This window comes from Tachypleus tridentatus, chromosome 8 (genome assembly GCF_004210375.1).
Source record: "Tachypleus tridentatus isolate NWPU-2018 chromosome 8, ASM421037v1, whole genome shotgun sequence".
Lineage (NCBI taxonomy): Eukaryota > Metazoa > Arthropoda > Merostomata > Xiphosura > Limulidae > Tachypleus > Tachypleus tridentatus.
This window is the reverse complement of record NC_134832.1, coordinates 42828415-42842273: the sequence shown is the minus strand read 5'-3', so window position 1 is coordinate 42842273 and position 13859 is coordinate 42828415. Positions and strand designations below refer to the sequence as shown.

The following is a 13859-nucleotide window of genomic DNA, read 5'->3' as shown; positions in this document are numbered from 1 at the left end:
TTCCTCCATATTTTCATAATGCATAATAGAGAGGGTTAAGGTTTATGAAAATATAACTCAAAGTTTAATGCTTTTTTGTATATATCTATATGTAATATGTATAGCTGGGATTTATATATATATATACACACACACACACATTTCATTTCCAGCTTAAAAGAAGCTACTGTTAGATTTCTGTAGTTATTAAGTGCATTAGAATAACAAAATACTGTGTATTATTCACTAATGTAATTGTAATTCCCACTTAAGCTGTTGTTTAACAATGAATATATTCATGAATCATGTGCTTTGATTTTTAACTGTAGGCACTGGGTTGGTCACCAAATACTGCACTCATATTTTTATATTGTTAGCTATAGAACATAAGTGATCATTGTTTATCAACAAAAACCTTTTTAAAGGTATAATTTACTTACATTGTTGGTGCTATTTTAAACACATTTTGTATAATAACGTGAATGAAAGAATGTTACAGATTTATATAAAGCTGATAAAATTCACGCTCAAGTCTCTTTCATAGCCAAAAGGTTTATATGCAAAATGGCTCGTTTGGGTTGGGATCCCAACCCAAACGAGCCATTTTTGCATATAAATTTCTCAACAAGTGGGTTTCTCGACATCACTGATAGCCAAAAGGTGTTACATGTGCTTGTTTGTATAGAACTATGAGGTACAATGTTATTTTACACATTTTAGTTTGATTTCGATTATTAAAACTGTGTATTTCTTAGAGACAAATTCTGAGCATTGTTTTCTCTCAAAATTATGTGTACTTTTATTGAAAAATGTTAAGTATCTAATCATCAACAAGTAGATTTCAAAAGACCCAGAAATCAGAATACTTTTGAATAGTTAACAAAATCGTACATGGTTAATATACTTTAAATACTTAATATACAAATTAACTGGTCCTTTACTCTTGAAATCAACTGTTTTAAAGTGCTCGAGTTTCCAGGTTGTTTGAAATCTATTTGATTTTTTGTTGCTTGTTTCATCATGGTTTACTCTGAACAACACATGTAACAAAAAATTCTTAGCCTTCTTAGTTCCATTAATTGTATATGGAAGTTTGAAAATTTTTGTCTGAGGCCAAGTTAAAAAATGAAAAAGAGATAAGCATCCATAGTTTTTCAAAAAAAAAGAAAAGAAGGGATCTTTTTTTTAATGGCCTCTTTTAAAGAAAGTTTTCATCTATTTGTTTTCATGGCTGTTGTTTATTTTCAAAGGATTCATATCAAACAGATGTCATCTTTGTTCCTCAAAATATTACAGAGCTGATGACAAAGAAAAAAAGGCAAAATGAATCAACTGTCTTCGTCTTATTTTTTATTCAGCAGCCTTCTTTGTTTCTTTGCATGATCAAAAACTATAATTAAAAAAAGTGTGGAAATGGTTGTAAATAGGAAGTGGGGATGCTAAACATGTATGTTTTTTTAACTTGGCCTAATATCTTAGTATTAGTAACTAGCTAAATGAATTTTAGAATTTCAACATTAAATTAGTGTCAAATTTTTAATGAATGATAAGAATTATTGTTATCAAAATTATCTTACTTAAAATGTATTGTAAACAGTGTAAGACTCAAGCTTATAGAAGTACAAGGTTGCTTACAGATTTAGACCTCTTTCTAGCTATTTCAAGCCTTTAGAGTTACCAATTTTCTTAGTTGTAACCTGTTTTTAAATTGAATTTTTTCTTTTATTCTGTTTGATTGTCACACCAGATTTGTAATATAATTTTCTTAAACTATATTTCTCATCAGACTGAAATACAGTTTTGTATTATTTTTATAAAGATTTTCTAATGATGGAATTTTAGAGACATTTTATATAATGCTTTTGATTTTAGGTTTCAAACTGATTTCTTTTTGTCTTAAGTTCTAGCCATCACTCCTGTTGGTTTTATTATCCACTATTGTAATTTTGGGATCCTTATTGTAAAAAAGGTCAACTTAATTTTGTCTAAGTTTATAACACAATCAGTAATCATATAGAATCAAAGTTTCCTGGTGTCATAACAACTTTTTTGTAAAATAATATGCACTGGAATGTAGGCTCTGCAGACAAGTTTATCATGACAAATAAATGGTTGCACGTAGAACTTTGTATTTTACTTTAATGTCCTGAACTCAAAAGTCTCTCATTATTTTTTAAGGCCTGAAAGAGTTCGAATTAAAATTATTGCCATATTTAGATTGTTTTGGAAGTCTTGCACAACCTTATTGGAACAAAATTTGTTGTGAAAGAATAGTTGTAATTTGCATGGTAATATAGTTGTGAAATTGTAAATATTTTTGATAGGCACAAAGGAAGAACTCATCGTGCCATGGTAGAAGTAGCACGGCGAAGCGACCAGGTGGAAGAATTTTGTAAGAAAATCTGTAAACAGTTAGAATGCTGTCCTTACCTGTTTGGTCCCAAGTATGTTGGGGATGATTGTCCAGAACGATGTTTTAGTCTTACTAAAACTAAATATGGTGAGTTGTTAAATATTTAGTAGCATATAAATAACTGAAACTGTAAAAATAAATTATAAAATTCTACAGTTATACAAAGTTGGTACATTGTGTTTTTTAATCTGATATTAGTATTAGTATTATATGACATCAGTTATAATTTAAGTAATATCCCAAATTTTAATCATTACAGTACAAAATATGCTAAAGAAGAAAATTAGCCAGACCCCCCCTTCTGCTGGAGTTTATAGACGAGGAAAGGGAAAAAAGCGTAGATGCTGGCGAGTGTTACAGAAGTACATTAAGCAGAAACAACCAATTACAGCAGCTACTACCAATAGTGCTGATTTGGGGGAAAGTGTTGGGAATATCACACCAGGAGCAACTTTGAGGAAGTTAGCATCACACAGGAAACGAAAGTACAAAAGACTGATACAACAGCATTCTCCAGTTGTCACTCGAGGTTCCAGGTTTAGCACTGTTAGTCTAGAGCAATGTGGCATGAAAAGACAACATAGTGTAATTCCCGAATACCTGCAGCCACCTAAAAAACCTTGCATCCCTGTTAACATGGCAATAAGCAATACTGTTGAAAGATCAGAGCTTCTGACACATGTTCCAAAAACAGAAAGCTATGTTGAAAGTGCCAACCATATTAAGGTGAAAGTTTCTTTATTTCAGTTACCAGTGTATTGTAAATTTAGTTATGTGTTATTGTTAAGAGGAAACAATGCACAAAATTGTCTGTAACTTAGTTTCATTTGCAGAAACTTTCATAACTGCTGTTAAGGGTAAAAAGGGAGGAAGAGTAATTCTTGTTGCTTACAATTAATTTTAAGCTAAATCAATTGCTAACAATAAGCAGTTACACTAAGTCTTCAAAACATAAAATTTACTGATTGATTGATTGATTTAGTGTTTTATGGCACAAAGCAGCTAGGCTATCTGCGCCAAACGTCCGGTAATAAGGTAAAAATAAAGTAAATGTAGTAGAATACAGAAAAGGAAATGAAGGTAAAACAAAACATAATTGAAAAACAGAAAAAGCATAAAACCAGTGTTGACACCTAGTTTACAATGTTAAGAGAGAAAGCAGAGTAAAAGAAGTTGTAAAGTACTGACTCCAGCAAAATGGTAATGATCATAACCCACCAGGAAGACTAACAGGTAAGTACAAGAACCACCATCAGTCACCTGAAGTTGGTCTTTCCAGTCCTGGTTCCGGGTTATGTGTCATTATGGCCAGTACCAAAGGGTAAAGTAATAAAAGTTTAAAAGACATGCAGCAAAATTGAATAACAACTCGCCAGGACGACTAACGGGTAGTTCAAACGGATAGTTCAAACAGCAGCGTTAGTCACCTGAAGTTGGCCTTTCCAGACCTAGTATCGAATTATTTAATGTTCTGGCCATTTTTCAGTGTCAAATTGAACTAGAGAGAATGAAACTGTGAAAAGGGAACCACAATTAAAAAGGTGTAATGAATAAATATCCAACACTTAAATGAGATTAAAAAGATTAATGGCCATTAAAAAACTAAAAACTTTATCAAGGTGGACAGAGTCACCATGACCAATAACACTGTCCAATCGGGAAAAAACATGTTTAAAATATTGCCGTCGTTGAGAATCGTAACGATGGCAAGAAAGTAAAATTTGGCTTACAGTTATTTGAGTGTTACACAAACTACACACTGGTGCATCAGTTCCAAATAAAAGAAAATGATTAGTTAAAAAACTGTGACCAATGCGTAGTCTAGTTAGAACAACTTCCTCCTTCCGAACCTTATGGAAGCTAGATGGCCAAAGCCCAATATAGGGTTTTATTTGAAAAAGCCTGTTGTCGCGTTGCTCACTCCAAGTGGACTGCCAGCTGGCATGGAGCCGAGTCTTGAATACAAGACCATAGTCCATGTATGGAATAGGCACAGTGGTGATAGTGCCAGAGCAGATAGATTTAGCTGCCGTGTCTGCAAGCTCCTTCCCGCGAATACCAACGTGGCCTGGTATCCAGAAAAACTGGATAGAAGTAGCAGTGAATGAGAAATGGGCCAGTTGGTTTTGAATATCAGCGAGAACAGGGTGTGAGCCAACATGTAACGATTCCAGGGCCAGTATAGAACTAAGCGAGTCAGTATAAATAGTGCAGTTGGAGTGCTGCTCAGCTTCAATATGATTCAGGGCAAGAGATATGGCATACAGTCCAGCAGTGAACATAGAAGCTTTTGAGGGGATTCTGCACGCAACCACTGAATTACCTGATTTGGAACCATCTGTATAAATGGGAATGGAATGATTGTTTGAAAGATGTTCATTAAATAAATGACGGTACTTCCAATCTGGAGTATCTGCCTTTTACAGACGACTGAAAGAAATGTCACATTTGGGGGCTGTAATAAGCCATGGTGGGATGGGCTGACCTGTGGAATCTGCAATGTTATCCAAGGACAGACCCAAGTCATCCAATTGGGCCTGGATGCGAAGGTCAAATGGAGCAATGGTAGATCATCTGTTCTGAAAAAGTATGGCCCACCGAGGAAGAAAAACACATCCCCAGGTGGGATCCTTTGGTAAGGAATGAAGTTTTGAAGAATATAGTAAAGGTAATTGGAAACGGCAAAGGTGCAGAGAAGGTTCATGAGATTCAACGTATAAGATTTGAACTGGAGAGGTGCGGAAAGCCCCAGAGCAGAGTCGAAGTCCTTGGTGATGAAAGGGGGCCAACCTTTTTTAAGGCCGAGGGTCTGGCAGAGCCATATACCATTGATCCATAGTCAAGTTTCAATCGAATAAGAGCACGATATACCTTTAACATAGAACATCGATCTGCTCCCCAACTGGTAGTAGAGAGGACACGGAGAATGTTCAGTGCTCTTGTGCATTTGACCCATAGCTGCTTTAAGTGTGGTATAAAGGTCAGCTTACAGTCAAAGATAAGCCCCAAGAACTTGGTCTCAGGGACCACTGGCAGCAAAACTTCACCGATACGGAGTTCAGGATCAGGGTGAATACCCCGTTGGCAGAAAAAGTGCATGCAAACGGTTTTAGAGAGAGAGAAATTAAAGCCGTTCGCCATAGTTCACTTCAGTACATGATTGAGGGCAGTTTGTAGTTGCCGCTCAATATATCTCATGTTCGACAACCGACACGAGATGTGAAAGTTGTCAACATAGAGCCCATTTGCAACAGTGAGAGTAAGTTGTTCAGTGATGGCATTTATCTTTATACTGAAAAGTGTGACACTCAAAACATAGTCCTGAGGGACCCCAAGTTCCTGTAGAAAAGAATGTGAAAGTGTCGAACCCACACGAACTTGGAATCTCCTGTCCATCGAAACATTTTTAATAAACATGGGTAAATGGCCACGTAACCCATATGTATGGAGGTCTCGCAAAACACCATACCTCCATGTTCTGTCATAAGCCTTCTCAATGTCAAAGAATATTGATACAAGATGTTGGCGTTTGAGAAAGACTTCTCTGATTGACGTTTCAAGTCGAATTAGGTGGTTTGTGGTGGTGCTGTCATCGGAACCCACACTGGGTGGGCGATATGAGGTTGTTTGATTCGAGGAACCAAACAAGACGAGCATTAACCATCTTTTCTAAGGTCTTACAGAGACAGCTCGTCAAAGCAATTGGACGGTAGTTTGAAGGAATCTTGGGATCTTTTCCTGGCTTAGAGAAAGATAAAATTATAGCCTGACACCAGGCATCAGGAAAAACATTCTCCTGCCAGATCCACTTAAAGACAATTAGAAGGGCATCAAGAGAAGCAGGAGATAGATGGTGCAGCATGTCATAGTGTGTATCATCAGGTCCAACAGATGTACTGCCAGACCGATGAAGGGCCATTTTGAGTTCCACCAGTGTAAAGGGATAATTATAGTCAAAGAGACAATCAGTTCGAAAGGAAAGAGGTGAATGCTCTGCCCGAGTCTTGATGGCCAAGAAGGTGGAGGAACAAGCAGAAGTGCTAGATACCTGGAAAAAGCTTTCACCTAGAGTATCAGCGATGCTCCGGACATCAGCCACCTCCTGACCATCAGAGAGTAAGATCGAGAGGGGGACAGAATTGTAGTGCCCACTGACCTTTCGAATCCTGTCCCGTATGACCTTGGAACTGCTGGTAGAAGATGTGCTAGTTGTGAACTTAATCCAAGATTCCTTCTGGCTTTGACATCTTACCCACCTAGCATGTGCATGGGCCCGTTGGAAAGCGACGTGGTTCGAAAGTGTGGGATATCTATGAAAAGTATCCCAGGCCTGTTTTTGAGCCTTCCGTGCTAAGTGGCTAGCAGGATTCCACCACGGATGAGGATATCGTAGAAAACGTGTAGAGGTTTTAGGAATATACTGAGCAGCTGCTTGTATAATACAGCCAGTTACTGCTGCCACACAGTCGTCTATTGATGGCTGATTCACGATGGCAGGATCAAATACTGCGATAGCAGTGAAAGTGGACCAGTCTGCCTGATCCAGATTCCACGGGGGCACGCGGGTAGGGTGGCATTGACCACGGCCAGTCTCTCTCAAAAGTATAGGATAATGATCACTGCCTAGTGGATAATTGCCAACCCTCCATAAAAAATGGGAGAATAATGAAGGGGAGCAAACTGAGAGATCAAGAGCAGTAAAGAACTAACTAGGTGCATGAAAATAAGTGGAAGAACCAGTATTGAAAAAGAGAAAGATTGTGATCAGAGAGCATACGCTCTACAGAGTGACTCCTCCCATCAATAACAGCACTTCCCCAGAGGGGATGATGTCCATTAAAGTCCCACAGGATTAGTAAAAGGGATACCTGTCTCTCCAGGGGACAGGTAGAGAAAGCAAACAGTGATGATATGACCCAAGGAAACACAGATGGCTATGGCCTCCAAGGGTGTGTTGAGAGGGTGGGCACATGCTGATCAACCAAGTGCCACCCCTCCATCTACTCGTCCATCACACAGCCTGTCATTTCTGTACAGAGAAAACTGCTGAAAGGTGACTGTATGGTAGGAAGCAATCAGTGTTTTGATATCATCCAGATTAGAACGTAAACCTCGACAGTTCCATTGTATCAAGGTGGCCATTTTTAATGACGGGTAGGCAAAGTTGCTGTAGAACCCTTCTGTGTACGACCACGTCTTTTTTCCTTACTGTCCTTAGTCGGAGGAGGTCTATCAACCTCCATGGATCCTGCCCTGGGTCGATTGTTATTGGAAGGGGATTCCAGTTACTGAGGACGCAAACGAATGATTGTTTTGCCTCTTGGGGTGGGAGAAAAAGATGTATCAGAAGAAATGCCTGTATTTGAAACTGAATGATGTGGATCTTGAGGTTTGTTGGAATGTATGGGAGGAATAGAGATGGGTGTGGAAGTCGATTCATCAACCTTTTTTAACCATGGAGGTCAAAAGGCTTTTCTTTTGTGTTGGAAACGATTCTCTTGGAGGCACAGAGAGATCTGTCTGCACTCCCACTGTAGTTGTGGAATGAAGTGCAGCAGCCTATGTCCGAGATGGAGTGGCAGGCAGCAATTTCCGAGCCTCAGGATAACTAATGTTATGAGTCGTTTTCAAATGCTGCACCTCTTTTTCCTCCAACCATTTAGTGCAAGAACGAAAGTAGGAAGGGTGAGAACTATTGCAGCTGACACAATGTGGGTCCATGTCACATTCATAGGCATTGTGGCCCTTGCCATCACAACGAGCACATGTCAGGGAACCACGACATGATGTCTTTGAGTGGCCAAAACTCTGACATTGGAAACATCAGAGAAGATTTGGAATGTATGGCTGTACCCTGCAAATTAGATAACCTGCCTTGATGGTGGCAGGTGCTCGTGATGATGTAAATGTCAAAACAAGGGTATTTGTTGGCAGTGTAACTCCATCTTTGCGAGTGGAGATGCCCCTCACTGCAGAAACTCCTTGAGTGGAGAGACCAGCAAGAATCTCCGACTCTGGGACGTTCTTCAAATTCCTCTCAACAATAACTCCTTGTGATGAATTCAAGGTAGCATGAGGGGTAACCTCAATAGGTATATCCCCAATTGCCGTTGAATTCAAGAGAAGTTCACTGTGGTGGGTTGTGGATGTTTCAACTAATATGTCTCCAGATCGAAGCTTCTTTACTGACTTTGAAGAGCCAACAAGACCCTCTAGTCCCTTCTGAATAAAAAAGGGGGATAATTGCCCTAAAGGTTTTTCTGAAAGAGAATGTAATAAAAGAAAATGAGGTACGTGTGTTACAGATGTCGAAAATCGCTGCTCACAGTTTTCAAGATGTGGTCGCTTACCTATTGACTGTTTTTTCACTATTTAAATTTTTTGAAGGAGGATCCATAGGAAAAAAGAAAAATTTTTGTACCCACTGACCCCACCCATCATGGAGCCCTACGAGGGGACGCACTACAATGTCATACAAGGACAATGCAGCAACGCCAGGGTTTCGTGAGCACTATACCCAAACACCAGCATCAGGCACAATGTCCACAACACCCGTTGAGAACTTCGAACACTGGTACTTGGTTGACTCTAGCCCAAATGGACCAGCCGATTGATCCAAGGGGGGCCACCCAAAGGCCGCCCGTCTACAGGAATTCAAGGCCAAAGTGGTGTGTTAGGGTTGGACCCCTCAACCACCAGGATCCTCTCCTCCCCTTCACAGGTCGCCACACACAGCAAACACATGGGTGAATGTTTAGATCCCAGAGAAGATAACCAGACAGAACAGAACCTTCCCTGGGAGGTCCCTTCACCACGTACAGGAATCCACACCGAGGGGTAAAATTTACTGAAAGACACGTGAAATATATTGCAGATATTACAAGCACACAATAAGAGCCAAAGGATTCAGTGAATATGAGCATTATTATTTCTATACTTTAAAATGCACAGCTCTAATATCTGTATAAGTTTCAGTGATATTTATATATACTCTCAACAGAGAATTTCAGACTTAAATGAAAAAAAATTGGTAGTTGATTCTTTCTTTGTCATAAATACTTTAATATCTTTATGAGATTGGCATAGAATAGTGGCAGTCTGTGAATCAAAAGGTGCATGGTTAACATACTGTTCCTAGAAAATTGCATTCCATAATTTGGATTTGTGGGTGTATCATAAGAGTGGCAGTTAAATTCCACACTTCAGTTAGAGAGTACTTTGAGACTTGATGGTGAATACTGTTGAATAACCAAATTCCCTTTAGTCTATCAGTTGAAAATTAGGAATAGCTTGTGCAGATAGACTTTGTGAGAGTATCTGACACAATTTTATGGTTCTTATTTTAAACTAGTTAAAAAGGTTAATCTCAGTTTGAAAGAAAACTTTATAAACAAGTTTATTTTTAACAATAATTTATTATTTACATTATCAAAGTTTAAGCATGTGTGGTATCTAGTTTAAGATGTTTTATTAAACCTTTTTAAGCCGGTGTTGCACATCATATTTCATTTACTTCTAATTTGATTAAAATGCTTTTTTTTTTTTTTTTTGGAATTGCCACATAAGTTATTTATAAATATTGAAATTACTTCATAATTTCCATTTTCCAATTTGATTGAAAATGCTAAATCAAACTATAAAACAAATTTAAGGTTTTTCACTTATATTAACATATAAAAATATTTATCATTCATAAAATAGAATAAAATGATAAAGCAAATATTTCTCACACTCATGACACATAATATATAAATACAGCTAGAAAACGCTGATGACAGCAGTGTATTATAAATTTTAAATAAAACTGGTAGTGACCTTACTCTTATATTACATCTCTTAACATGAATGAAACAGATGTTTCAAGTATGTCATTCTTTCAATACAAGTATTTCAGTGAATGTCATAACCAACAGATGTGCAGCAGTGAATATATTTTACAGTTAAACACAAAAAAACCACAAAAATTCATGTCAAAAAGCAAATTACCTGCTTATGAAATAGACACTTTTACATTACATTGAGATATAATTCACACTTTACTTTTAACATAATACTTTTCATACAAATCAGTTAAGGTGTCTAAAAGGGGTATATTTTTTTATAGAAAATTATCTAAATTAGAGTAATGCCCAAAATAAACTTATTTGTCCAACATTCATGTTACGCATGTGCACGAATTACACACATGGAGCTGAACTATTTTTTATTGATGTATGAAACAACAATAAACAGATAAGTTAAAAATATACCTTCAGGTTTATTCTATATAGACTTTACTACTATCTTGTAGACCAGGGGTGGCCAAATTTGCTTAACGTAAGAGCCACATAACGATAAACTTCAGAAGTTTGAGAGCTGCAAGACATGAACAAATTTTATCCACACGTTTTTATTGTTACAAGCCACACCCACTAAAACTAACATTATCAGCACCAGCTTGTATGATTACTGATTCTCCACCACAATTCCCCTATAATCCTTGCTTGTATGATTACTGATCTCTAGCACAATTCCTCTGTAATCCTTGCTTGTATGGTTACTGATCTCTAGCACAATTCCTCTGTAATCCTTGCTTGTATGATTACTGATCTCTAGCACAATTCCTCTGTAATCCTTGCTTGTATGATTACTGATCTCTAGCACAATTCCTCTGTAATCCTTGCTTGTATGATTACTGATTCTCCAGCACAATTCCTCTGTAATCCTTGCTTGTATGATTACTGATTCTCCACCACAATTCCCTTATAATCCTTGCTTGTATGATTACTGATCGCTAGCACAATTCGTCTGTAATCCTTGCTTGTATGATTACCGATTCTCCAGTACAGTTCCCTTATAATCCTTGCTTGTATGATTACTGATCGCTAGCACAATTCGTCTGTAATCCTTGCTTGTATGATTACCGATTCTCCAGTACAGTTCCTCTGTAATTCTTGCTGATCCAAAATTTCTTTAATCCCTGATTCAGATATGGCATTAAAATTTGGATTTAAATTATTAATTATATTTACTCACCATGACCATTAAACTTACATTTTAATCCAGTGGACTTTCAGTTTATACCTGATAAATAATTATAAAGCTTGAAAATATTTTATTTACCTTTTATATTAACTATGACGCAAAAAATGCTCAGCCAACATATTTCTGTGAACTGCACATTATATGTCAAAGAGTTGCATGTGACTCACGATCTGTGGTTTAGCCATCCCTGTTATAGACTTTGATGTGCTTTAATTTTATCATGTAGACTATACTATTACTTACACTGTTTCTTGATTTCTGTATTACAGGTTGTAAAGCCTATAGAACTTAAGTCTAATCCCCTAGAATGGTCAGTAGATGATGTTGTAACATACATTAAATCCACTGACTGTGCTCCTCTGGCACGAGTTTTAAAAGAGCAGGTAAGGGTCATATGTGATTTGCTAAATAACTACCATCTTATCTGGAACTTGCTAATTGCATAAAAAGTATAAAAGCTTCTTGTTGTTTTTTTAGAATTTTACACACCTGACGGAGAATAAAATTCCCAGTACGTTTTAATTTATGCATATGTAAACAAGAAGCAGTTTCTGGTGTATTCAGTATTTTTCCATTTCTATCAATTTGAAAAAAACATTTTCTGTAGTACCAAACTTTGTCAGCTTATATACTGATATCAAACTGTTTTAGTTATAAATGTTGCTTTAATATATTTATTATAACTACAGAAAAGACTTGAGTTTTGCACACTCCAAATTTTTAAGTTGACTAGCAGTGCTAGTTGACAAGTAGAATTACTTGTAACAGCTAAATAAAATTAACCCTTAAATGGCAGCCATCATCAATTGATACTGCTATCTACAACATTCCTGCTGTTTAAGGGTTAAAACACTAATATAAATTAGTGGATTGTGCTAATAATGTTGTAGCTGTGGTATTTCAGGTATTTTACTGAAGTTGTTTCACATTCATATGCTTAACTTATTTCAACATAAATAATTGAACTATCACAACTATGGAATTTTATTAAAACATCTTCTAGTAGTTTGTTGTTGTTGTGAGACTTAAACACAAGAACAGCTTATAAATGTTTTGTTTTATATGTTTTGAAATTTCAAAAAATAAAAAATAGAAGTATAGAGTGAGTGACACTTGTTGCAAACTGGCTATTATTAATAATATTGTACACATGTAACAATGCTTAATAATTTAATAACAGAAAAACCCACTTGAAGTAAAAATATATTCTCAAGATGGTTGGTTTGGGTATCAAAAATAATTACAATAAAGTACAGAACAACATTTTGGTCATCTTAACAAAAAGAGTTTGCAACTAATAATTTTTACTTATTGTACATTATATTGATTATGTTAATTTGTGTGATATTCTATTCTGTATATTATCCCTCAATATTATTTTTACTTTAAGGTAATATTAATATTTCTATGACACACTGTGATGACTGTCCTTTTAACCAGAACATTGTAACATTCCTTCCAGGAAGTAGATGGCCAAGCATTACTTCTTTTAACGCTCCCAGCTGTTCAAGAATTTTTGGAACTGAAGCTGGGACCAGCCATCAAGTTCTGTCACCAAGTAGAACAGGTGAAGTTGGCTTTCTACACTCAGTTTGCAAAGTACTGATTACTGGTAACCTGAAGTAAGGAAGCTGTGATTACAAGACTGGATAAGTGAAATATGTTGTGAAAAAACAAAATAATAGAAAAAAATCTATTGCACAAAGTTTATAAAGCTTTAGTGTTCTATATAACAAACAACATGGAGATCATGTGGTGTGTGTGAAGTTTTTAATTGACATGAAAAAAGCAAAAAAGGAATTATGTAAAAGTGCCCAACTCCTATCATTGTAGTTTGTGGAAAGATATGTTGCACCACAAGAATTTATTTAAAACCACGATATCATAAAAATAACAATCTTATAGGCATATGCTGGTGCATACATTATTAAAAATAACAGTCAGAATCTCTCTAGATAAGTTTCTTCATTTTTATGATGAACAAAAGTTTAACCAATATTCTCTACTGCCATCTTCAAGTAGTGAAAACTTTTTACATTCTAAATTTTTATTTGAACCTTCAACGAAAGGAGGATGATGATGAAAAATATTCTGTAAATTAAGGTAAATGGTCCTTCTTATCCTACCATAATGTATAGATGTACATTGTTTAAAATGGATGTTTTGAATATTGGAACTGTTTTTATAAGCTATACTCGAACAATGAAAATAAAGATTAACACAGTAAAATGTCATGACATCCTTTAAACGTTTCTCTTTGTGAGACAAGCTAAATCAAAACATTAAATTTCAAATATTTTATTTCAATCATACCAGTTGTAAGAACATTATAGTATGATAGTCAATCCCATTATTCAGTGGTAAAAAGAGTAACCCAAGCATTGGCAGTGAGTAGCGATGATTAGCTGTCTTCCCTCTGGTCTTACACTGCTAAATTAGGCAT

General features: G+C 36.3%; 1 protein-coding gene across 7 annotated transcripts in view; it reads left to right on the top strand.

The window, feature by feature from the left end:
• The window catches only part of LOC143222282 (scm-like with four MBT domains protein 2), an 82524-nt gene extending 68879 nt beyond the window's left edge, over nucleotides 1-13645 (top strand). For all 7 annotated transcript variants that reach the window (XM_076448590.1, XM_076448591.1, XM_076448589.1 and 4 more), the window contains 4 exons: nucleotides 2304-2479; nucleotides 2652-3118; nucleotides 11686-11799; nucleotides 12879-13645. In XM_076448590.1, coding sequence (XP_076304705.1) covers nucleotides 2304-2479; nucleotides 2652-3118; nucleotides 11686-11799; nucleotides 12879-13022 — 901 coding nt within the window. In that variant the 3' untranslated portion in view covers nucleotides 13023-13645. The remainder of the gene's footprint in view (nucleotides 1-2303; nucleotides 2480-2651; nucleotides 3119-11685; nucleotides 11800-12878) is intronic.
• Nucleotides 13646-13859: the final 214 nt, after the last annotated feature.